The following is a 26,061-nucleotide window of genomic DNA, read 5'->3' on the forward strand; positions in this document are numbered from 1 at the left end:
CAAGCAGTTACTGTGGATCCTTAATTTTAACAAGGTTTCTCTCTTCAATCTTGATTAATCTGAAATTCTGTGTGGACCGTGCGGATGCGATTGTGTGATTTTGTGCACAAAATGCACTCTCAAAGAATTGTTCCAGTCCCACCATAATCTGTGTAGACTCCACATTTACATACAGATTTGCATTTTAAAACAAACCTTGCAAAAAAGTATCTAAGCTCCAAACAATAAAAACCAAAGTACACACCATTAAAAATCCATCAAAAGAAGCTGTTCAGCTCACATGTGTCTGGCAGTTTGAAAATCACGTTGCTTACCTGCCAAGTATTAGGAATAGGATTTTGATACTGATCCCTAGCAGCTCTATCCAGGTCAGATACTAACTGATGTTACAGTCCACTTAGGGGTGTGTTTGTTTTGCTATTGCTTTCTGAGGTTTTTGAATACTCTGGTTTGGCACTGTTAGAGGAGAAAAACATTTGTGATGGAATTGATCTCCAAACAGGAATATTTATGACTTGTACTGGGTGTGCTGGTGAACTTGAGAACTGAATTCTGCCTCCTGGGCTAATACCTGTCTGCTGTAGTTCACAGAAAATGCCAGAAAAGCAAAATCTGCTCTCTTGCTGAAGAAACAGTGACAGATCCCTCTTAGTGCTATCCATTGCTTATTCAGCTCTTATCACAACTCTATATTGGATGAGTTAATCTTCCCTTATTTTATAGTGTTCCACTAATATGAGTAAGGCAGAAAAGAAGTATGCAATTCAAACTGGAAAACACTGTCATCATTGTTAACCCTCCCAGGGTTTTGGTGTTTTTCTTTTTCCTTTTTACTATTTTGACCTTCCTCAAAGCACCAGCTCCCAATTCCTCCTTACTAGGTAAGAATCCTAACAAATATGTAAACATCAAAATGTTCCCAGTAGTAACTCAAGGTCAGGAAAAATTATTATTTCTCTATATTCTGGTCTTGTGAGACCTAGCCTCAGATACTGTGTCTAGTTCTGGTGTCCCCATCATAAGAAGGACACAGAGCTGTTGGAATGAATTCAGAGGAGGGCCACAAAGATGATCCAAAGGCCGGAGCACCTCTGCTCTGAGGATAGGCTGAGGGAGCTGGGGTTTTTCAGCCTGGAGGAGAGAAGGTGCTGAGGGGACCTTTTAGCTGCCTAGCTACCCAAAGGGATCCTACAGGAAGGCTGCAGAGGGACTTTTCCTGAAGCTGCCTAGAGACAGGACAAGGGGGAATGGTTTGAATCTGAGGGAGTGCAGGGTTAGACTAGATCTTAGGGAGAAGTTCTTCAGGTATCAGAAGTGCAAAGAGAATATGTGAATTTCTCCAGAGCTGATGGATGAGACTGTGGAAGTGGCTCAGAGCTCTCTCAAGGTGTCGTGTTTGCTGTAGTTATTTCAACAGTTGGGTGCTAATCGTGTGATGAATGTTTCTGAATCGGTCCAAATCTGCTCCAGGACAGTTGTTTCTGTGATAGTTTGCTATGTCAATTTATCTTTCACAGATTTGTCAGGGGTTGTCATGTACAGATACTGCTTATTCTGTCTATCTGTTACGCTTATCTTCTTACAGAGCATTCATGACACTAGAGTTGGAATGCTTCAAGGCTTGAACTTCAAAAGCATATCTAAAGGAGTAATGAGATAGGTAGACTGCTAAATCTGTAAGTGGACTTGTTGATGGGAACAATTCATATTGGAAGCTTATTTCTAAAAAGATTATGAGCTGTATTTGCCTTTCCCAAAGAAGACATCTGAGTTTCTTGTGAAGCAGCAGCTGGAGGTTAGGTCTACCACTTTGAACCACTGTGAACCACTTTGTGTTTGATATTTTTGGTTCTTTTAAATTTTTTTGAGTAGTTCTAACACCTCCGCACAAAATCACAAAACCAGCAAGAAAGAATAACCCCCCACAGAGCAAAAAGGAGAAACAGTTGAGGAGGGTACTTACAAAACCCTCATTTCTCTGTGGCCCTCCCCACAAGGTGTTGCTGCTTCATGTTTAAAAATCACATTAAAAATATGGGTTACGAGTACAGAAGTTCAGAATGGCTTCAGAACCACTCAAGAGTTTCTTTGTCAGGAGTGGAGTCACCATTAGCAAATGGCTTGGTGATCTTACCAGCAACTCCAGCAGATGTCCTCTCTTTGAGCCAGAGCATTAAGTCCTGTGCACACCTTTTGATTTAACTTGCTTCATCTCCTGCTGCTGTCAGCTCAGTCTGTTGTGACTTTTGAGGTTGGAGGAAATAATCTGTGCAACTTAAATATTTCCTTTTGTACAGAATGAACTGCTTGTGTAGGTACTACTGACCGTTCTGGTGGTTTATTGGATATAGCAGTTACCTGTGTAAGTACTTTCTTATACTTGAAAAGGTAATGAGGAAGAAGCCTATTTGTAACCTTCAGAGTAACGTAGTTCTTATATGGAACTCCTCCTGGATTTGCTTTGAGAGAAACAGTAATAACTTTTGGGAGGAAGAGACAAGAATTAAGCTAAATTTCTAGACACTGTATTTTAGCTCATCACCATCTCTACTATTTCTTTCTCCTGTTCTGGGGGAGTAATTCCTTCTCTCCAGTTTGTACTTTTGCCAAGAGGTGTCAAAACTGCCTAAAAAAAAGCTTAAAAAAAGCTTGAATTTGATTAATATAGAGAAACAAGACTTTGCCTGACTGATAATAAAACTGATAAATGACATTTGAATTACTTGTAGCCGTAATTTATTACATAAAATATCTTTTATTTGACATGCGATTAGTTGCTGGAAGCATCACTCAATCTGACTAGTTTAAACATGCTCTAAAATGAACCCCCAGTAAAAAAACAGGGCTGTCTGCTGTTGCCATTATGAAATACACTAATCCAGCAGTGAGGACAAAAATCTGACTTTAAATATTTAGATGATTAATTTGGTTTGGGTTTTGGGTTTTTTTTACCTTTCTAACCTCTATAATTACAAGCAAACTCAGGGGAGTTTCTGAGCAAGGTGTGCACCCAGGTATTGTCTCTGTTCTTCCCCATGGTATCTATGGTCTCCATTTACAGGGGGTTGTGCAAAAATCATCTCCAGTGACTCTTTTTCTTGCCATTTGGCTCTTCTTCTTCCACCTCTGTGTCTTCATTACGTGGGAGGCTGTAGAATCCAGACTCTTTTCTCTTACAATTAAAAATGGTAACTAGAATCCAAACCTTTTTTCTTCCCCAACTTATTTCCATGGGTTCACTGTTGGCTCTTGGAAAATCACTGCCTCCAGCCTTGATTTCTTCAGTTTTAAATGTGGATAGTAAGCGAGGCTGACCTTACGTGGATGCACAAGGCCTAATTAATTGATGTCAGGAAAGTTAATTCTGAGATGAATGGAGATCTTCAAAATAGTGTTTATGCTGGAAGTGCCATTTACAGTTGCTGGTGTGGACATTAAATATACTTACAGAAAACTCGACCCTACAGCTGGAGAAAATGGCTGTCCCCCTTGCATTTGCCTTTTCAGAGTCCCTTCCATAGCATGGTTTGGTACTGCACCAGTGAGTAACTGAAGAGTAGCTGCGCTGTTAGTGCTTTCTCACTGTCTCTGAATTTTATTCCAGTTTTACAAGAGGGGAAACTGAGGCTATGAAAAGAAGTCAGGTGAGCACTGAGGTTACAACTGAGAAGCTTCTAACCCTCTCTCCACTCCACATTTTGGATTATTGCAGAGAATGAGGAAGGTTGAATGTGGATTCTAGTCAGAGCTGTGACATTCTTCCTAATGCTGTAAAGCTGATGTGGTCAGTGCAGAGCCTTTACTGCATCCCTCACTCACTCACTGTTCCTCTCCACCCCTCTCACTAATTTTTTTTTTGCCACAAGACAGAATTATTTCACACATCTCTAAAACGAGTAAAATGGCATTTCAGCTTCTTGTCTTTATAGACTCTCTGAACTTTAGGAAAGATCATTCTGGTCCCTTTTCATTAATAATGAAAACCAGGGGGCAATAAAATGTTCTTAGCTCAAGCATTACAGGAATGGGGAAAGAGATGAGTGAGGTGAAGGGGCAAAGTGGACAGGGTCCTACAGGTGTGTCTTCTTTCTTCTCAGAGGTGACTGCAGCTGGGAGGTGGTTAAGGACAACCAGTCAAGGACCCTGGACCCACAGACCCTCTGAGATTAATTAACCCTTTACAGCAGGCAGTTCAGCCTGGAAGGAGTCCCATTGTTGTAAAAGGGTATTTTTAGTCAGAAGTTCAGATCAGGGAACTGGACAACTGAGAGACTTCAGATACCAGGAATGACAGTGGGAACAGAGTAAGGGGAAGAAGGTGGGATGGATGTCTGGGGTTTGCAGCAAGATTAGCCAGAGATCATTTTAAATCCTGACATGTACACAGCCAGTTACTGCAGCTTAGCTGACGTGTGTTAACTCATTAAGTTAAAAAGTTATGATAATTTGATCATGTGCCTAAGCTCCAAAACTGCAACTGCAGCAACCCAAAATACTGGTGGTGACACTATTCACCAGCTCTGACAGAGCTGTTTTAATTTGTGCAGATTTTTAGTCAGTGGATAATCTGAGGATCTGTGTCCTAAAACATATTAAGAAGCTGTGAGTGTCAGTGTTGAAGAGTCAGTACCTGTCTGTAGAACCGGAGGGCTGGGATTAGGAGTAACTCTTGCAATGAATTGCTCACAGAAGATTCAGCAACAGGAGAAGTAGCAATAGCTGAGCCAAGCAGAAAGGAGACAATTGCAGCCATTTCAGTCAGCCAAGCCTCCCTTTGAAAGCCTGAATTGAAACTTTGGAGAATAGAATGTATCGCCAAGATGTTGTAGGTCACATGTAGCTTTGGATCTGTCTGTTTGGAGACTGTACACCGGCCTCCACCTCATCAGTTCTGCCCACATCCTGCCACTGAACTTTAGGAAAGATCACTTTGCATCCTCTGTATTATTAAAGAAAACCGGGGGCAGTACAAGATTTGTTAAGGGAACTGCGGGGGAGGTGAAAGGATAAAGCTGGTGGAAAACTACAGGTACCTTCTGAATCTGCTTGAAGGAGCTTTGCTGTGTGGAGTCTCTAAGCTTCAGTGCAAAATTATGTGTTAAATATCTCAAGCTTTTTATCTACTTTTTCCTCTGTAGATATTTAATTGCCTATTTTCTCTCTGCTGTTTGCATGCTTTGGTCCCTATTCATGATTCAGGCTTGAAAGACACTGGATCCGTCCTTACTGAAATGGTTTGTAATTGCTGACACAGTGTTCATAAACCCCTGATAGATTTCTCTTCTTTCCAAAACACTTCCTCCATTCTTTTTTTCCTGCACTCTTCTGGGTCTCTGGCTCTGTCCCCATTTTCAAAAATTATAGTAGTGAAGAACAATTGGTATTCAGGTAATGAGTTAACCTTAGCTGGTTCTAACACTGCAGACGGCGATCTGGGGAAAGTGCAGTAGAGTTCAGAGTGTCTTCTGCAGGGGAAGAGCAGAGCAAAACGGCTTGATGGAACTTTTTTACTGCTGCTGTGATCTGTCTCACTTTGACACTGTGTCCAAGGCTGGTGTCAGTGCTAGAGGCCTGAACAGAGGCTTCAATGTTCTAGGGCCAGAAGCCTGCACAGTGGATGTGAGTGACTACTGGGATCTTAATACCTCCTGCCCAGTAAATCTATGCCTACTAAGAAAAATCAGAACTGGCATTATTCACTGCTCTTTAATGAAAAGGGTGCCTGAAAATGTTGTCACCTGCAGTTCTGATCATGATTATTTCTTGATTTTGCCTCTTAGGTCCACCTGGCTCCAGATGGCGAGACTATGGGGCTTTGGCTATCATAATGACAGGAATTGCCTTTGGATTCCACCAGCTCTACAAGGTAGTATCTCCATGTCTACTATTGCACTGTACTCTGAGACAATGATGCTGCTTGTGTCCAAATGATCGCATTGGTTCCAAGATGGTGAAGCATCTCTGCTTTTCCTTCTAGGACTTCGAACCTTCCCCTGCCAAGGTTCAAAAGATTTTATAATAGCTTCCATTCCCTGACTTGTGCTTCCTCTGACCTTTTCTGGGCCCTTCTACTTTTCTTCCCACTCCTGCATTTCTTACCTTGTGGATGTAGCCCAGATGTTGCAACATAGCAGTATGTTCACATCCAAGAGCTTAAGGTCTGAAATTGTACTTTGTATGAGTGGATGTTTCTCTGGAACTGAAAGCTGTCCCAGGAAACCTTAAATGGAATTTAGGAACCATTTTCTGCACTCCCAGAAATGTAACCACAGAACTCGTATCTACTCTTGTGCAGCTTCTTCTGATATCTACTATAGAGGGAATGTCTTTTCTCAGCTAGGTGTGTGGATAAACAATGACTGGCTCTGTGATAAAGGCTGAGGTTTGGGTGGTGGGTTTTGTAGATGCTTCAGGTATATTAGAAAGACCACTTTGCATATCCATATTTCCTAAAAAGTTTCTGTATTCCATGCAGAAATACTTACTTCCTCTCATCATGGGAGGCAAAGAAGATAGGAAACAACTTCAGAGGATTGAGTCAAACATTGCTGAGATGAGTGGCAGTGTGACACAGACAGGTAAAGATTAATGGCTCCATCAATTCACCCCTCAAAGCCTTTCTCCCTGTATCCTCCATTCTGCCAAGACTCCCACCCTTTTCTTTCCCTCCATCTCCACTTTATGTGGTGACTTCATTTATCTGCTCTGAGAATCTGTTCACATTTGCAAATGAAGCCGCCGTCATTTCGGTTTAATTTGAAATTGCTTGTTTACTGTCGGCGCGGCCTCAATTAATTATGTTTTTACGGAAAGGCTCCCAACCTCAGAATATTAATAAGGGGAATAAAATGACAGCCTTTCGGAGGGCTGTAAAGTTCATTTTTAATTTCTGCTTCTCTGATGTTTTCAGGGGCTTTTTTTTGGTATTTTCCCCCCAGCTTCCATCTGAAAATCCGAGGAAGGGTCAGGAGAGTCTGTAATTACTGTGCCTCCCTGACCTTCGCCACCTTCACTGTTATTGACTCTATAGGGTGTCTGTTCATTACCTGATGCCCTAATGATGGTCTGGATTAGCTGGTACCTGTCACACCAATAGAGATTTTAATTTTATTTTATCAGCTTGTTTACTGCCTGGAAGCTTTAGGTAAAGTACCAAAGCAGAAAAAGTTCTCCTACAGCTGGAGTCCAGCAGAAGTTCTCCAGTGTTTGCTGGGGAATAGAAGGGGAATACAGGGTATTTCCTTGAAACAAAAGGGGAAAAGTCTATGCAGTTGGTGGGATGCAAAAAAAGTCTGATTTTTCAGCTGTAAGCTTTGAAAGGTGTTGAGGTTGAAGGAGCTGACGGTTTGGGAGTAGGAGGATGCTAATTACACTTTTTAGAGGAGGGTGAGAAGAAAAGCATCTTTTATTCCTCATGATATCCTAAGGTCAATCCTGAGCCTAGCCTCTCTCTTCCAAGACTGGAGCTAGCCCCAGTGTTTGCCTGTGTGAGGCCCAAGGTAGATAAATGATACAAACATTGTGTAAGTTCAGGGAGATGTACAAATCATAAACCAATATAATTAGAAGGGAGAGGTTTTGGACGGATATACTGTGGGCTATAGACATCTATACAATGGAAAGATAAACTAGAAATACTGGAGGTTAGATGCAGTGCAGGTAGATTACCCGTAGTGCAGATAAATCATATGGATTAAAGTGAGCAGGCGGGTGTAGATAAATTAAATATAGTAGCAATAGAGGCATCTTTGTAGCTAGACAGCAGGAAGGACATGTGTGAGTGTGTATGTGTGCATGTATCTCAGTTTAACACTCTCCTGATTTTTCCCTTACAGTGACTCAGTTACAGACAACTTTAGCAGCTGTCCAGGACCTGCTAACACAGCAAAAACAGAAAATCCAGGAGCTTACCCAAGAACTGGCTGCTTCTAAGGTATCCACTTCCAACTCTTCACCTTGAGAACATCATCATCTTCTTGGGAACATGCGTGGCTTCTTTTGTGGGCACTAGGATAGCATCTTCTTAGGTTCACAGTCCTGCTTTCAGCTCTGTCATATCCCCAGACAGTTTCTCTGCATCTGACTTCTCCATAGGTGGTATGTTGAAAGCACTGGTTATTAACTGAATACTCAGTGAAGTACATCCAACTTCTGAGGGGGCTTTGCTACACAGCTATGTATGCATCTTGTGTCTGAAGCCTTAGGCCTGTTCTTAGCTCAGGGTCGTCTTCTGCACTGCACAGCACAATAACTGTGCCAGTAGTCCACTGACCAAAAGAGGTAAAGTTGTCAGAGATTTTATTTGAGTGTAGTATGTCATTTTACATGTTGAAATTTTTCTTGTACCTTGTCAAAACAGTGACTTAATCCTATTCACCCAAGCACACATTTGAAGTACTGCGTTTAAGTCTCTTGTTCAGATCCAGACCAGTTTGAACATTCTTACTATTCGGTTTCTTGTTTCAGTAACTTTGGTCATCTCATACCAGGTGGCCCCATCACAACCACATTAGCGACTCCCAGTGGCCCATTCCCCTGACTCCTGACATGTGCCTGACAATAAAACCTTCAGTTCTGACTAGTTTGTGTTGTTACATGTGAAACTACAAGTAACCACTTTCTTTCTGGCCCTGAGAATTAGTGCTGCTCTTCTCCAAAATACATTGCAGCCGTTGGCCTAAGCATTCTGTGAGCCAGTAAGTGTTGGTTACATGTGAGATGGGATGGATTTTGGAACAGTCACATGAAGCTGAGGTCTGTCTTTCACCCACAAACTTGTGGTTATTCAGGGTCCAGTGATGGTATGGTCATTCAGGGCCAAGTCATCTTGCAGTGTTCTCCGTACAGGGAGAGAATTTTCTTTTTCCTGTGAAGTCCCTTAGACAATGCTTGCAGTCTTTTACCTAGAGCATGACAGTTGTCTTCTCCCCTTGCCTGTACTTTAATCTCCTAAAACCCTTTGATGGTGTGTAACTGGTGGGCCACAGCTGACTATGTGGTGTGCACTCTGTACAGTAGGAATCCCTCAGTGGCACAGCTGTAAACCCAACCATGAAAGCCAGTTTATGGTCACAACACTCTGCTTCAATTTTCCTTGGGAACTGTGGCCTGTCAGTGGCCTGGAGCCAGTCCGGAAATTGGAAAACTGTTTTCAGGTCTTAAGTGTTAAGATTAAGACCACATGTTGAGCTTTAAGAAGGAAAAAGGGCATAAGAGTCATGGTGGTTTAGAGTTTTGAAGAGGTTTTTCCTCCCCCTTCTCTACCCCCTGCACTGAAATGGTAGCACACATTGTTATGATATCTAAACCTCATGTGTACAAAGAAAAACTCGGGCAACCCCACAAACCAAAGAATAAAAGCTGTGTTTTCTCAGCTGTAATGTAAGTTTTTATATCTGCTTTTCAAACTCCTACTGGCATGCTGTAAAAAATTAAAAAGAGGGACTTTAAGTAATTAAAGAACGTACATAAAAATTCAAGGCTTGCATTTTCTACAACTGTTTTTTAAAGAGACTGCCTAAAAAGCCCCAGATGTCAGATTTTATTTCCAAATCCTAGGCATCTGGCACCATATGTGTTTTGGAAATTTGAGTCCTTTGCAGGCCAGTGAGTGGAAATCGTTCCCTTGTTAATGTGCTGCTGTAGCTTTCAAGGTCTTGGAAAGCCAGAACAGTGGCTCCTGGATTCTTGCTGTCTGAGGGCTGGGAGTGTGAATCCCAGGGGAGCGCATCTGTGTATATCACAGCTACTGCAGCCTGAGCCTCTCCCAGCTCACTGGGTTCACAGCCCAGAAGTCACTGTGAGGAGTGCTGGCTGTGAAGGTGTTCAGGGTTGCTCAGCATGAGCTGAAGTCCGTTTAAAGAAAAAGTAGGAACAACCAGTTCTGGCTGCATCTTGTAGGAACTGCTGAGGAGGAGCTTTGTGTTATTCCAGTCCTGGCTTCCTTTGTCAGGGGATTTATTTGGAGTATCTCTGTAATGATGCTCACAAATGGCTTCATTCTTAATGGCATTTAGCAGAAATTACTATGGGAAGTGCCAGGCATGAGTGTTTCTTGGTCCCACACTCAGCCCATCACTACAGGAGATGCTAGAGTGATAGGATGGGGTAGCCACAGGCTGTGATCTGCTTTCCAAAAGGTTTCTCCCATTTGCCAAATGCCAAAAGGATTAAAACAAAGATGGCCAAAAGTACTATGCAGCATGTTCACCTCAGTTGTTACTTTACTCTAATTTTTGGATGATAACCCGTATCGCTTCTGATGCAGTGCTGACAGCAGCTGTGCCAGGCTTCCATGGGTTACTTACCATTTTCCCCCACCAAACTGCTTTCATTGCCTTGAAATATCCAAGTGGAAGTGTCTGGTCCAGCTGCTGCTTGGAGATACCATCTGGTAACTCAAGCACAGCTCTAATTCTTCAGATCTAGTAGGGAAAATTCTTGCAGTTATCAAGAATTATCAGCCCACCTCTAAATGCCCTAGATTGCAGATAATCAACTCTTTATTTCATGATTTAGGAGAAATGAACAAGTGGTTTTCAAAAACCTGTGAATAGAGAATATTTGAGTCTGGCACTTCAGCTGAGTGCAGTCACAGGAAAGAGTGAAGGACCTGATCCAGTGCAATTCCCACTGCCTTTCAGGATCCCAGTTCTAGCTGATCTCTAGAATTCATTCATTAGGTCAGTGCCAAATGATTTAGTTTACCTTGCTGTCTGATATGCTGTGGAAAACGTCCCATGATGAATTCTCACAAATGATGGTCTCCTCCAAATCAAAAAAGGAATGGTTCCCTTGAGATGCTTCAGCAGTGGTTGTGCATGGTATGCTGGAGACAAGATAAATTAGTCTCCCAAACAGAAATCAAATGTTTGACTAGTTTTAGCACCCTGAGACATGTATTATTTCTGATGATCATGGGAATCCGTTGAGGTCCTTCTTTACTGTGGAAGTTGTTTTGCTAGATCTGAGAGATTTGAAATGATAGAGTTTGTTTGTTATCCCCAGGGCTTGAGATTACCAGATGGGAGGAGAACATAGGAAATGGTGACATCTGTGCACTATCTCCCAGCTCATACTTTGACCTTTATGTCTTCCATGTTCTAGGCCACAACTTCTACCAACTGGATTCTAGAGTCACAGAATATTAATGAACTGAAATCTGAGATCTACTCGTTAAAAGGGCTTCTCCTGAACCGGTATGGATGGAACCCGTGAGCTGATTGTTGTGTGGGGGAAGGGCTGCTTTCTGGGATTCTCTCAGGCATTTCCAACAGGAACTGGCTTTATATCCTGTTACTGCTATTTTACTAACACCACTTTGCACTCCGCTATCACTTTCCATTTGCAGGTCTCAAAGTGCTTTTCAGACTTGCTTTAGATCACAGAGTGCTTTGGGTAATTACCAAGATTCTTCCTTTTTGTTTGCAATAGAGGGTTTCTCTGCTATTCACCACGGTCAGGGTGCCTCTCACCTAGTCTGAGGTATTGACTGAATCTGCACCTGCATTCTGTTGCAGAGAGAGTCACTTCTGGATGCGGTTCAGCTGACAAGTTCATGGTTAGGGCACAACCAGTCTGAAAAGAATCTTACTTCAGCAGAGTCCGTTCCTCTCAGTTAGCTAGCTCAGGTATAGACCTCTCCCAGTGCAGTAGCTGTCTGTCTGCAGTGAGGTAATATAAGTCCCAACCTGTGAGACAATCATAAGAACAGTCACCAGATCTCAGTCATTGAGGAAATTCTGTTTCCAAGTACATTAATTAAGAGTTTACTATTTACTACTGATCCTTTTCACTCCTTCTACATGTAACTAAGTCTTCTCAAGCCATCTGTTTTCTAAGAGACAGACTGCAAAGATGAGTCTAAGCCTGGACTAGACACGTTCTGGATCTCGACAAGTGGGCTTTTCAGAAGTCTGAAAAGTGTTACTGTCTTTATCATCCTTTAAAATTCTCAGTACACCTCCTGTTCCTCCCAGGAGTCACAGTAGCAAGCTTTGGAGGATTAAAGACACATTTTAAGTTACTATAAGGTGGGTCCTACTAGCATCACTGCTGGGGAGGGAGCATTACTTAATGACACCTCTTCAGCAATGGAGAAGTTACAGCTGGGGGTTAAGTGCTTTCTGGAGAAAAGAAGACTTTGGGGTTTCTTTAGTTTTTCAACAGAGGCAAATGTTTCTGCACTGAGGAAGCAGCAGCAATACTGGAGCCAAGAAAGTCTCAAGATTTAATTTGTTGATTACATTTATGATACTAGTTGAATAATGCAGACATAAGCTTATTGCACTCACAGGAGATGGAGGTTAGAACAGCAGAGTTCTTAAATGGCTGGTAGCAGCAGAAAGAGGGAGGTGAGAGCAACTACTCTTCTTAGTTAGGTCTAAGGAAGTGTAATCTGCTATGTTTCAGTGCTCAGTGTAGGAGAGCTGCCAACTTTTTTTCTGCTCTGGTCTTGTCTGTGACACTAGCCAGCTCACCTGAGGGGCCCGAGGACTCCTGGCCACACAACATCCTTTTCAGAGCCTGAATTCAATACCTGTTCACACTCCCACCTTCACATACACAAGCAGGGATGCATGGGGAGCACTAGATCTGACATGCTTTTTTTCGGTGCTCTCCATGATGGATGACTTTCTGAGGACACCAGTGCTTCCCACTGCACTTCTATTTTCCTATTTGGTACTTGGATTTCTCCTATTAGGCTGGACATTAGCCTGCCACTATGAAGTCATTAAAGCTCACCTGGAAAGGGCTGAAGGAGAGAGCAGCCAGCTTTCTGAGCTGATGCAAGCTAGTATGGCTCCATTCAAGTCAGAGAAACTGAACCAGTCTGCAGCAGCCAGGACCTGGCCCAAACATGTAAAGTGCTTGCTGGGACTAAGAGATGGGCTCTGGATTGTGCTGAGCCAGGATGCAATAGCTGTGTATCACAGTGGAGGTGAGAGCCAGGTGCTGAAATTCCTTGGCTCAGTCACAAGGACCTCATGTGCCTGACTCCTTGCTTCAGTAGGAACTTTCTTTACCAATTAGTTAGTGATTGTTTGATAAAGGGACACCTATGGCCTTCCACTGGCAGCATTCCTGAGTGCTAGCTTAATCTGTGAAATTTGCCGAACCAGATAATTTCAGTACTTCAGACTGCACTGCTGGGATGTGTCCCCTGTATGCAAGCTTGGTTCCTGGGTGCTTGTAAAGCACTTTGAGATTCTGTCTGAAGAAGTGAAGTGGCCTTGATTTTGTTCATTTATGGCAAAGGAGACTTGCAGTTTTGGTCCTGCTTTGCATGACTTTTCCAGTGCAAATACCATTCTCTCCAATGATAACCCCTCAGTGTTTTTAATAAAAGCCCCTTTCTTTCTCCTTTTCTTCCCCTCTTCTTCTCCCCACAAGGAGGCAGTTCCCTCCTTCCCCTTCGGCTCCTAAGATCCCATCATGGCAGATCCCAGTGAAGCCAAGCTCACCCTCCAACCCTGTTGTTACCAACCATAACAGCAGCAGTGACATCTCACCTGTCAGCAACGAGTCCACCACCTCATCCCCAGTCAAGGAGAACCACAGCCCTGAGGGCTCGAAGGTCAGCTGCCATCTGCTGAACACAGAGGAGGGCAACAAGGCAGTGATTGATGTCAAGAGCCAAGTGCGGATGGAGGTGCAGGGTGAGGAGGAGAAAAGGGAAACCAAAAGGAATGAAGAGGAGGAAGAGGACGATGAGGATGATGATGTTAGCCATGTGGATGAGGAGGAATGTCTGGGTGTCCAGACTGAGGACCGGCGAGGAGGGGATGGTCAGATTAATGAGCAAGTGGAAAAGCTACGAAGACCTGAGGGGGCCAGCAACGAGAACGAGATTGACTAAGGCACCCTGGCTTCTGCTGCTGCTGCTGCTGTACATCCTCCCTAGCCTCCTGCACTGTCCCTGGTGCCTCTCCCATTTTGTGGAGAGAAATGCCACCATCCTGTCCAGTGTTCTCCCATGACTGACCTTGAGCAGGGTCATGATTTACCAGTGAACAAGGTGGGCCCTGTTTCATCACAGGGCTTTGCAGTGTTGCAGTGGCTTCTTCTCCCCTCCCAGACCCACCTTCTCTCCATGAGCTGGGGTCACTGCCTAGGCTGGAAGACCAAGCGCCTTACCATGCACCACAGCTACAGAATACGTCCTCGTACAAAACCACCATCTCCTAGAGTCCTTCTATCCAATTCCAGAAACCAGTCTGCCCTGAGCTCTGTGGTTTCAAAAACCTTTAATCCCCACATAAGGCCCAAACCAGTTCTCTGTTTCCCAAAAGAACCCTCTGATTTATTTCTCAAATTGCTGGATATTCTGTTGCCAAAAAAAGAACATTTTAACCCTAAATTCCTCACCAGATCTCTGTCTTGGCTCTTCCAAGCCTTATGTCAAGCCTCAAATTCCTGAAACTACCTAGCATCTGAAAACACTAAATTTCTGTGGGGTCCAAAGAACACTATTTTCACCCCACATACTTACACTTATCAAAGTGGCCTCTTGCTAGGGACCAGGTCTGGGTTTCATGGCCACAGTAAAGTCCATGAAAACAGGTGGCTTTGTTGCTGATTGCTGAGTAAAAGAAGGCTTTCAAAGAAGTTGACTCCACTTATCCCAGTTATTGCCCTTTGTCTTCCAAAGACAAAGAGCTAAACCAGTTCTTGACATCTTGCATTTTATTTATAGTTACCCTGAATGAATGAGGTGATATCAAATACTGAAATAGTTGATTAATCCTGAATCTTTACAATGGTTTTTAGCCTGTTTTTCTCCCTAAATGAGGAGAAAACTCTAATCTTAAATGATCAGCTGAGACCTACCCACTAACATGCACCTGCTTGGCAAAGCAATCTTTAGAGAAGAGAGAGAGAACAGTTCCAGCTCTGAGGTTAACTGCTGGCCCTTCTTGCCCAGTTCAGCCTTTTCTTTTGCCCCGCTGGGGCTATACACAAGTAAAACCAGTGAATTTTGAAACCTCTCATTTGCAGCATTGTGTTCTCAGCTGGTAAAATGGTGGTGTCCAATTATATTATTCACTGCATCAGAGCCTCTTAGCAGAGCAATTCTTGTAACAACTGAGTCTCACTGTCCTCACCAAGCAAGTGTGCTCGTCTGTGTGATGATGTATAGATTCCAACTATAAAATATGATTGTATATAATTGTAATAAATATGAGTTACCACTATTTAACACCAGGCTCTCACTGGATTACTCTGCCTCTTCTTTGGGGAGAAATCTGCCTGCAGGGTGGGGAAGGGAGGGGAAAGGGATTATTTCAGAAGTTCAGTCCTTGTGAAATGTTTTCTGAAGGCCATTCATTTTCTGGCTGCTCCAACATGAGTTTATGTCAGCAGGAGGCACTGCAGAAAACAGGGTAAGTGCAACATAAGGTCCATTGTAAGTAGCTCCGACACCACCATAATGCTAGGCTGCTTCCACTGCTGCAGAGGGTGGGATGGATTTAGCACCCAGGAAAATGCAGCTTTTGGGTTTGTTTCCTCCCAGCAGGAGGCTCTGCAGGGTGCAGAATGCAGCATCCCACTCCCTTCCACCCCTAGCAGCAGGAGGTTCTGAAGGGAGTGTGTGAGATAGCCCACAGCCCCTCAGTCTTATCTGCAGCAGGGAATGCTGTGCTGTATCCCATGACTGGTCCAACCTCCCCATGTCAGCAGAGGAGTCATTGACAGACATGGCATACAGCAAGTAATTTGTTGCTACTGCAGTCCCATCTTGGCTCAGCAGAAGTATTTGGCTCCCGTAGTAAAAATGAGGGATTTACTTGGTTCCTGAGTATTTGGGTGTCTGGTACACAGTGACATTTGCCTGCTCAGGGGGAGCGAAAGGGACCTTCATATTACTGTATTTAGACCTGCTGCTGAATGTGATGATTTCTCATTCCTTAAATGGACGAATATCTTCCCCAGGAGTGAGTGAGTGTGTGTGTGTGTCTCTCCCTCTCGGTCTCTCTCTCCACTGTTTAACGTTCACAAAGAACGTCACGTTTAGCTAAAACAGAGCAAATTTGAAAGTGTTTAAAAGGAAAGGCTTTTCTTCAGAGATGGCACTTTTCATTTCTCCAAGCCAAGAATCCTTGGGAAAAGAAAACACGACCGAACGCAGGGATGTGATGAAAAAGTATTGTCCTGCCTGTGTACGTTTCATATACATAGAAGGTTTTGAAAATAGAAAGTGCCTGGACAACAGCAGTTGGTGAAATGTGGAAAATATGTTGCTGAGGTATGTGCCTTACAGAGTGACTTATGAGGTTTACAGCACACCCCTGCAGGTCCAGTTTGTCCCCCTTTTCCCCCCATGTTGCCAGTGTTCAGTTCATTTACCTCAAGATTTCTGGTGCAGAGTAAAAAGGCAGTTTTCTTCAACTGCCTTTTCTCTTCCTTCATTCTCGCTTCCTACAACCTTTGCCAATTCAGTAAGTCACAGTTTTTCCTTTTTCCCAGCCTGATGAATCCCAGAAAACTTCATCATAGCCATTGTTGCTCAAAAAAACCTCAATAATCTAACTGGGGGCCTCTGGCTGCTGATGGGGGCTGTGTGTACTTTGTTGAAGACATCCAACCCACTAGCAGAGAGCTTGGAAGAAACCAGGCCTTCTTACCGGCAGGTATTGTCCTGAATCTAGAGTTTTATTCCTCTGCCTGTTGTGCCTTGTCTTTCCAGCATAGCAGCCATTGGAGGGCAAATGTTTTGTCCTTATGACCATGTAGTCTGACAGCTAACTTGTAATTATTTTTATTTATTTATTTTTTTTCTAGAAACAAACTATTTTGAGCAGATGTCCTGGGAAATGTTAAGCCCACTGGCCAGAAAGCACTGAGAACAGCATCATATTAGCTGAATGATGACCAGGTAGTGAACCTTTTATTCTGCAGGACAAGAAAGACAGCAGCAGTTACCCACAGTGTTTTACTGTGTAATCAGCCTTTGTTTTGACACAGGAAGAGGAATAACAACACCCTGTTGATGGGTTCAGTGGGGTTATAACATGGTTTCTATAGGTCCTTAATAGTATGTAGAAAGCTGGTGAAAGGAGCTTCTTCTGAGCACTGCCATTTGAGTGTTTCAGTGAAAGCCTGTGAGCCTGGGCTCTCTCCTAGAGGAAACAGTGGCAGGCTGGTGTTTTCCAGTAATTTGAGGATACAAAAGCTCACATTTCAGAGGCTGCAGGAGGTAGGTGGGGAACTCAGAACATATGGCTAAGTGGGAAATGGTTGAGGTGATTCCTGATCATCTTTGTCCAACCTTCCTTACCCTGAGATATGACAATTAAGTCCAAAATAAGATTTAATTTTTTCATTCTAATTGTGTTGGGGATGTAACCTAACAGTGTTTGGGGTCAGAAGGAGGAGGATAGATTTGCAGGATCCCTTCTGATCTTGCTGCTTTGCTGTATGGTGTGTTGCAAAGTATTTTACTAATGAATGTGCCTCAATTTCCACATGTGATGGTAGAAAATACTGCCTGGTAAATGCAGAGGCGTGACAAAGATGAGTTGCAGAAAAAGGCAGCTTTGGGAACCAGGTTTGGTGCTAGGTCCTACAGCTGGCACAAGAGCCCAACCCCCGCTGTAGCTGTGCTCTGGGGTGGGAGCAGGGCCAGGCTGCAGCCCCTGACCCAGGTGCAAGCACTATACCCTGATAGCTGGGGCTGTGCAGCTGGGGTGAGGAGCTGCCCTGCCCTTACTCTTACCTTTACCCTTGCCCTACAGCCAGCTATGCTGCCTGGAGACAGACATTTTAGATCTGGCCTTTACTCTCTCCAGCTCAGGCTCTGCTGGCAAGTAAGTGCTTTTTAATAACTATGTACTTACTCGATTTTGTTTTCAACAGTGGGGCAGCTGCATGCCTGGGGTTTAGGAGGGTTGGTGGTCTGGCCTGGTGTGTACTGGTGGAAGGACACATGGTATATACTGGGCTGCTGCCTGGGGCAGGGAGGAGGCTGCAGGAATCCCCAGTCTGCGTTTACTTCGTTGCTTTCATTTTCAGTGCCTGCTGCTGAAACAAAGGCTGTCCAGTGAGATGCTTGGGGAAAACAAAGGCTAGAGAGCAGTGCCAGAGTATCAATTTTGTTGCAGACCTGTTGGGTTAAAGTCAAGGTCTCCATGCTTGATTAGCCCCTCCACACCCAGCAGGTTTTGGAGCACCCATGTTTTCTAGGGGCTTTGACAAAAGGAAATTTTGGAAGGTTCCTTCTGTGTGAGGTGCTTTATACTAAGCCTGTGGTGGTGACCCTCCACAGCAAAATCTGATGTTAAGCTTGAGCTGAGAGTCTTCCAGCCTGGACTTGACCTCTCATACCATTGGGTGGAATGCAAGTGCAAAGCAAGAGTGGGGTTTGGCCTCCAGGGATTGAAGACATAAATAAAGGGATGCTGGGAAGTGAAACATAGGAAATTATTTACCTAAGGGTACAGGAGAGAGTTTCCAGCTTTCTTCATTTTCCCTTGTATGATTTTATCCCTAGACTATGCTGCTTTCTCAGGAGTCAGCCTCTGCAGGCACCTATTACACTGATAAAAGGCTGGCTCTTGCCACTGTGTACACTCTCAAAACATGAAATAAAATTATGGAAATGGACCCAAGGTGGATTTTGGGGTACCAGGGAAGAGGCAAGATGAAGGGCAGGGCCCAACTCCACCACTTGCTGCGCAGTAGAAGCTCTGAACTGTGCACTTGTAGATTGAGGGGCTGGCATGGTCTTTCACAGCTGAGGGGAAAAAAACAATCCCATCCCCAAAAGGGAGCAAGCAGTGACCTAATAAAGGCACCAGCTGGACGAAGAGAAAACCAGCTCTTTGGAGAGGAGAAAAAAAAAACCAACCTCCTTTCATTAGAAAAATAATATATTTCATCCAAATAAGGTAAAAATATTTGAAATGGGGCAGAAGTGAGCACTAGGCAGCATCTGTCAGGCCTTTCTGAAAAGGGGAAGATTATTAAACTCAATTACAATTTATTTTTGTAAAGTGTCTTTCAGACTAAGAATCTCCCCAAATGCCTTGCAAGCACTGCTGAGGGGTTACTTTCAGTATATGGAGTAGCTTAGAAGGACACCCCTGTTTTCCCACCAAACCCTTCTTTGCTGCATCTCCTGAAGGATTTAACTCTTCAGGACTGTGTCTGTCTGTATTTGCACAATAACAAGAGGTGTTGATGATGCTGGCTGTGAGAACGTGCCCAAAGGGGCGGGGGGGGGGATCTGACATTGTATTTTTTTTCTGGTGTAGGTAAAAGGTTCACTTTCCTTGAGGACTGTGCCTCTTGGGTGAGAAGGTGATTGGCTAGGTAGGGCTGGTTCAGAGGATCTAGAAGTGCAGCTAGCTTATTTATGGCCTGTTTTCCTTGCTGTGGCTGTCACTTTGCCAGCCTGCTTTCTGTCTCTCAGTCACTTTGCTGGGCTTGTCTGTTTTGTACAGCATCGCTCCTGGTTTTCAGGCTTCCATCGTGCCTGCCCAGCTCCTCATGTATAATGTTTTTTCCTTCTTATTTCTAACACTTCAGAAACAGACTGCTCCCAGCTTTATCCCTACCACGGAGGTTTTATCTGTGTGAAGCTAGAGTAACACCTCTAAAATTAATTTCTTTAACTGATTTAATTAAACCAGAGCAAATTCTTGGGTGGACATTTTTCCATCTCTTTGAACAGATTTGCTTTACTTAAATGGTTTCAGCTGATACATGTGTGCACAGAGGACTCTGCTAAACTGTGCCAGCTTTCCCATGTAGAGAACTGGTCTTTGCTTCCTGCCCTTTAGGACAACCAACAGTGGATTTCATCTCTGCATGCTTCTTTGCCTGCTTACCTGTATGTTTGTGTCTCTGCATTGCTGTGCTCTAACATCAATGCTTCCACTGTAGCAGCCAGCAAGTTTTGGGTGTGAGATGGAGGTTGGGGTTCCCTCTTTCTTCATGGGGTCTTCTGTTCCCCAGGAGGAGCTAGGTGCAGCTGCATGTTTTGACCAAAACTAGAGCATCAAATTATTGCTCTGTTTCTTACCATTTTTGCCCAACAATAAAGACCACAGGCAGAGTCTGCTCATTTGTGTGAAGCAGAGCAGTGCAGTGAGTGCCCCTGGCAGTGGGTGACCATCCCCAGATGTGCAGAGGGGCTGTGTCAGAACTGCCTCTGCACTGGTGCTGGAGTGCAGGTCACACAGATGGATGCACTGCTGCCCCCAACCACAGCGCAGAGCTGCTTCCCTTCCACCTTGTGGGCACGACTGGCTCTGGCTGAGACGTGACTTGCAGGTTAGTGCCCAGTAACTGAAGGACCCTGTGCCCTCTGAGGGGCTGCTTACCTTGCTTTGACCACAGAACAAATGGCTTGGCTGTAGAGCATCAGTGTTTAGGCAGAGCTTGGCTGTGGCCTGGGATTGCAGGAGGACTAGGGGCTGCTAGTAATAGGAGGGGCTTAGGACAAATGTTGGTAGCTGGCTTCACAGCAAGAGCACAAGGCAGCACCCTGCCCTGTGGGAAGGGAAGGGGGCAGGGCAAGACTCAGTCTGCCTGTCAGATAAATCTCGGTCTGTTTACTTAAATCCTCAGTGTTTCTTCATTTGTTTGTTTAAGAGTTTCCCTGCCAAAAAAGAGCAAAAGGAAGGAGGGAAGCTGCCTCTGATGGCCACCCCTCCTCAGGCAGATGGGTCTGGGGCACTTCAGGGGCAAGAACAGGACTAGGGCTGAGAGCGCGCTGCCTCCCCTGGGTAGGGTGAAGGGCTCTGTCTCTGGAGGGACCATGTTCCTATCATCTGAGTTAATGCTTGGCCCTTGGAAGGGAAGATGTGTGTTGGGGGCTTCAGTGAGGTCTCATCTTGCCCCAGGGCTGCCATGAAGAACATGTCTAACACCTACTGTACCTACAAATGTTGCTCAGGGACTTTGTCCCCTCTTGGCTCTCACCCCTTTGGCTGAGCTCGTTACCTTCAGGTAACCTTGTCAGCTTTCAGGTACTGGTGAGGTTCATTCAGGACAGCAGACAAGACACAAAAAGTGAGGCTTCCTACCTGGATGTTGGGTTTCCACATAACAGTGTCTGCAACACTGGAGCTCAAAAGCATCATGCCTAGCCTTAACTTTTTATAGCTAGCCATAAAATATGCTAGGTGTGGTAAATCTCACACCTGCAATTCCTTCACATGCTAGTGCGTGCTCTCACCGAAACTGGAGCGCATCCTTGTCCCCACAGCAGTGTTGGGCAAACCTGTGCACTGTGCATGTGCAAGCCTTGTCTACAGATAGAGAGAGGCATGTTCTGCCTCTCTCCAAGTTTGGTCATATTCAGCTAAGTCCTGCCTTGATTTGTAGAGAAAGGCAGAAATGATTTATTTGTTCGTGTGTATGTGCGTATGGGAGACTCCAAAAACATTCCCAACAATCTACATGCTTTTTGGTTGGAAGAGGTACAAGCTGCTCACTGACTTTCAGAGAACTCTTTAAAGTTCATGTTCCCCATGAAGATGATGTGAGATTTTATTGTCTTGTTTGAAAGCTTCAGTCTTCTCTGCAAATTGTGGGGGAGGAGGAGATACTTAGTTATTTCTCCTTTCCTTCCCTGACCCCAAGAGCTCCTTCTTTAGAAGGGCTTCCAATGGTTTTCAAAAAGCACCTTCAGACCTGTTAATGCAGTTTTGTGCCTGTGTGTGACAGCCTAGAAGTGCAAATGCAAAACTCAGCTGTGACACAAAAATTCTGGGTGTACCATGCAGCAGAAATGTTGGTTCAGAACTGTACTACTTGGAAAGGGCTTGTGCACAACTGTGAAGGACATATTAGAGGTCAAATGAAGGTCTTAGCTTTAAACATTTGGACTTGTTCACTTTGGTGTCATAATACTCCTCTCTTGCTCTGTGTTCATATACCCAATGAAAGAGTTTGTCCAGGAAGTCTCAAGGCATTTATTCTCTGTTAGCTAGTTGCTATCTGTCAGTGGCTGGTTTCTGTCTTAGCTCCCATACCAGAGCAATGTGCACAGTACCAGAATCACCTCTGGTTTTTACTCCATTGTGTGAATGTTTTTTTCCTTTGTATGTCTGTGAAAATTACTACTTCAGGCCTTTTGTCCTGCTGCAGGGAATAGAGTCTGTTAGAATAACTCTTGGTAGTCTTCTAAGAGAAGTTCTGCCCCTCCACCAGACCCTCTTTTCTCAACAGGAGGTTTCTGTAGAGCTGCAGCAGCACACATGGAGTTCCCTTTTCCTGTCCTATGGATTCCCATGGAACTGGACTCCTATGGGTGTTGTGACCATGCTCACACTCAGGGACTTGACCATTGTTGTTCTTGTGCTGAAGTCTTGCTCAGTTCCAAATGTGAGTCTCTAATCCAGAGGTGTAGAGATGAGCTTATTCAACAGCCCTATTTCCTTAACAAGTCTCCAGGTTGTTCCTCCCTTCATGAGGCCTGAGCATTGGTCCTTGCAGGTAGTAAGTGTTGTGCATCATAACTGGTGCTTGCTGGCACAGAGGAAAAGCAGCTGAGCTCTGAATTCCCTTCTGTCTGGGTGTAGGAGGCTTTGTGCTACCAGAGTAAATATCCTGCTTTCAGACCTGCCTTCTACAGCATTCTGTCCTCAGTTGAGCAAGCTGTGAGGAGCATTTCACTGGGCATGTGTGCCAGCCCTGCACACCTGCGGGCTCAGAGACAATCACTGGCTGCCCTACACCACACAACTTCTGTGCTTGGCTGAAGGGGAGCTCAGCTTGGAGCTGGGAAGAGCTTGTAAGAAGCATTCCTGGTAATTAAATGAATGCCTGCCACAGTATAGAAACTGTTCCTTGTAAGTTTGGGGCATAAGGAGAGGTGTAACCCAAAGTGTTCTTTTCCTAGTTGTCTCTAAAAGGACCCTTGCTAGGCTGGCTATGAGGACACCTGGATGGAGAGATTGCTCTTCATCTTTCTTGAGGCTGTTGCCTTTGTTGTCAGCCAACGCTGGTATGTTTCTGTCCTTACGGCTCCAGCAACGATGGGTCTCCAGGTGCTAAGGCTGGACAAGGCTTGTTTGGTTAATGACATCTAAAACCCAAGATGATTTGAAACAGCAGAACCATCTGGTCTCTCATTCTGTGTCCTGTAATACTTTGCTTGTTCGGGTTTAAAGTGATTGTACTTTTGCTGCCCCAGTTGGTTTCAAGTTATGGATTGTTTGGAGAGAGGAAGGCAGGGCTCCTCTGTTCGAGTTTGTATCTGGGCTGATGCCAAGGGATACTGCTGCTGTGGGTGTCTGTGTTGGTGGGTGCTGCAGAAGATTTGGTAGTGTGCTGAAAAGTGGGTGTTGCATCTTCTGTGAAACAGGCAGGGCAGTGTTGGTGGCATGTGGCCTTCCCAATAAATGCTGTTACAGAGGTTCACTTGATGTAATCAAAGTGTAATAGCAGCAGCCACTACCCAGTTTGTGCCCTGACGTTAGAGCGAGCAGCCTCACCGGGTGTCTGCTGCTTTGTGTGGCTCACCAGCTGCAGGGACTGCTGCAGAGCTGTAGTGTCACCAGTTGTGAGGGCTTGCAGTGAATGCAGTGGTGAGCCTTTGATTTCTTCAACTTGCAGCTTCTCCTATGACTGACTTATTCTTTTCTGGGTGCAGAGTTCCACAGAATACAGGCAAGTTCCAGCAAAAGCTTTCAAGCAGTGAGTTGTGTGGTACATGTTCCCTATCCCATCCCCAGTCTGCTGTGGGCAGAGCTCCAGTGAGAACAAACCCCTGTGCTCCAAGGTCAGATTAGAAGTGTGTTCAGATAATGACATCTGAAAACAGGGTGGCTGGGAGCTGCAGCAGAGCAATGAGGGGGGCTTTGAAAGAGAGAGGAGTCTAATCCTCTCTGCTAATAAGGAGACAGTTGCTGCCAAAGCAGCAGGCATGGCAGGGGCTGCTTTGCTGCTCCTGCATTCTCTGGTGAGTGGCAGAGAGGTGCAAAAGCCTAACTGCTTTGTGATGGCAGTGGAAGAGCTACACAGGGGGTGTTTTCTTTGCTTTCTTTGGGTCAAACAAGAACTTTGACATTTCTCTTTCCCCCATTCCCAACAGCACTTTGGCAGGACAGGCATCAGACCCAGTCTAGTGTCTAGGAGCAGTTCACTGAGTGGGGATGGATACACAGCACCCAATACCTACCACTGGGGCAGAACCAGTTGCATTTCCAAGCTCTTAAGGTCAGGCCATAAGGAAGGCAGGAGGATGTGTGCTGGTCAGTGAGCAATCCTTGTGCCTCACCAGTGGGTGGGGTGTAGTGTGTGTGGGTCAGCACAAAGGCAGCACCCCTGAGCAGTTAGGTTCTGCTTTGGGCAAGGACTGTGAGGTCCTATGTGTATGATGGCCCTCCACTGAGGGTTGAGTAGTGGGGGACATGTTGGTACCTGGCAGATGCCATGAGGGCAATTGCTTTAGAGCACATGAAGTGATGTCAGCACACTTTGTGGTTTGTTTGGAGGTTTTTGTTTGGGGCTTACTTCCTCATAAAATGGCATCTACTGCCTGTCTCCATCTGCCTTGTTCAGAGCAGGGAAGCTCGTGTGGAATGCCCAGACCTGGACTGAGTTTTGGCTAGAGAATGGCTCTTTTCTGTGTGCAGTGGCATTCTCTAATCTACTTTTCCTTTCCAGACAGCACTCAGGACTGCAGGAACTGTTGCACCAAGGCAGTGTTGGGTCACACCAAGGCTGGCAAGGACACCCTCTTGCCCCAAAGGATTCCTCATCCTAGATGGCAGCCGCTGTGTTTTGCACACCCATGGTGCACACAAGGTTCTGCAGCAGGAAGAAGCTGTGTGGTGGCCAGGTAAGGAATGCTTGCTTTCACACCTTCATGTGTGGCACACAGCTCTGTCCTTGCTGAGTTCTGTCAAAGTGTTTGGCTTCAACATTGCAATGTAGTGGAGATGAGTAGATTTATTAGCCTCCCCTTCTCTGCAGGCTGTTTCCCTCATGCTCCTCACCTCGTGTTAGGGTGAGTCAAACATTGTTGACTTAATGGGCTTTGGTTGTCATAGCAAGGACAGTTCCACTATGAGTCCCAGTGCACCAGCCTGAGTTCGCAGGGTAGGGTAGGAAGGTGAAAAGCAAAATGGGAGCAGTCAGAGCTCTAGATCTCAGTTTAGGGGAGCTTTAAGCACCACTTCTGTCAAGGGCTCTGATGAGCACCTCAAATCAAGCTACAGAGCTTCTTAAAAGGCTTGAGGTATCAGGGGACTACAAGGATCATCTAGTTCCAAACCCCCTGGGGGGACACCCCACACTAGATCAGGCTGGCCAGCACCTCATCCAGCCTAGTCTTAAACACCTCCAGGGACAGGGCCTCAACCACCTCCCTGGACAACCCATTCCAGGGCTTCACCACTCTCATGGGGAAGAACAGTCCCTCTGCAGGAGAACTCCATCCCTACTGTATTTACCACCTTAGTACTGGTGTAAAAACAGCGGTTGTCAGAGGAGGTGCATTAGTGCCATGGTTTAGTCATGAGGTCTGTGATGACAGGTTGGACTTGATCTTTGAGGTCTCTTCCAACCTTGGTGATTCTAGTCTTGGTCTATTCCATTCCTATTGCTAGGCTATCGCTGTTCCATACCTATTGCTAGGCTATTGCTGTTCCATTCCTATTGCTAGGCTATTGCTGTTCCATTCCTATTGCTAGGCTATTGCTGTTCCATTCCTATTGCTAGGCTATTGCTGTTCCATTCCTATTGCTAGGCTATTGCTGTTCCATTCCTATTGCTAGGCTATTGCTGTTCCATTCCTACTGCTAGGCTATTGCTGTTCTATTCCTATTGCTAGGCTATTGCTGTTCTGTTCCATTCCTACTGCTAGCCTATCGCTGTTCCATTCCTACTGCTAGCCTATCGCTGTTAGGTTCTATTCCTATTGCTAGCCTAGTGCTGTTCTATTCCTACTGCTAGCTAGTACTGCTAGTGCTGTTCTAGTCTATGATTACTGGGACCACAATGCTCTAGAAGACCCAAACTGCCCCACGACTTGTCAGCTCTTAGAAGAGAATAACCCCCCACTCCTCCTCGATTAAGAAGACAACTTTGACCACTTCAAACTTCTGT

The 26,061-nt window shown here is 44.9% G+C and overlaps 1 protein-coding gene across 1 annotated transcript in view; it reads left to right on the forward strand.

Annotated features, from left to right (window-relative positions):
- PEX14 (peroxisomal biogenesis factor 14) overlaps nucleotides 1–15,212 on the forward strand; it is a 71,261-nt gene extending 56,049 nt beyond the window's left edge. Inside the window, exons 5-9 of the mRNA XM_068158399.1 lie at nucleotides 5,781–5,866; nucleotides 6,476–6,578; nucleotides 7,836–7,933; nucleotides 11,107–11,198; nucleotides 13,393–15,212. Of these exons, the coding sequence (XP_068014500.1) occupies nucleotides 5,781–5,866; nucleotides 6,476–6,578; nucleotides 7,836–7,933; nucleotides 11,107–11,198; nucleotides 13,393–13,858 (845 nt within the window). The 3' untranslated portion in view covers nucleotides 13,859–15,212. The remainder of the gene's footprint in view (nucleotides 1–5,780; nucleotides 5,867–6,475; nucleotides 6,579–7,835; nucleotides 7,934–11,106; nucleotides 11,199–13,392) is intronic.
- Nucleotides 15,213–26,061: the final 10,849 nt, after the last annotated feature.

Source organism: Melanerpes formicivorus, unplaced genomic scaffold, assembly GCF_026170545.1.
Source record: "Melanerpes formicivorus ecotype bairdi unplaced genomic scaffold, bMelFor1.0.p_v2 SCAF_39, whole genome shotgun sequence".
Lineage (NCBI taxonomy): Eukaryota > Metazoa > Chordata > Aves > Piciformes > Picidae > Melanerpes > Melanerpes formicivorus.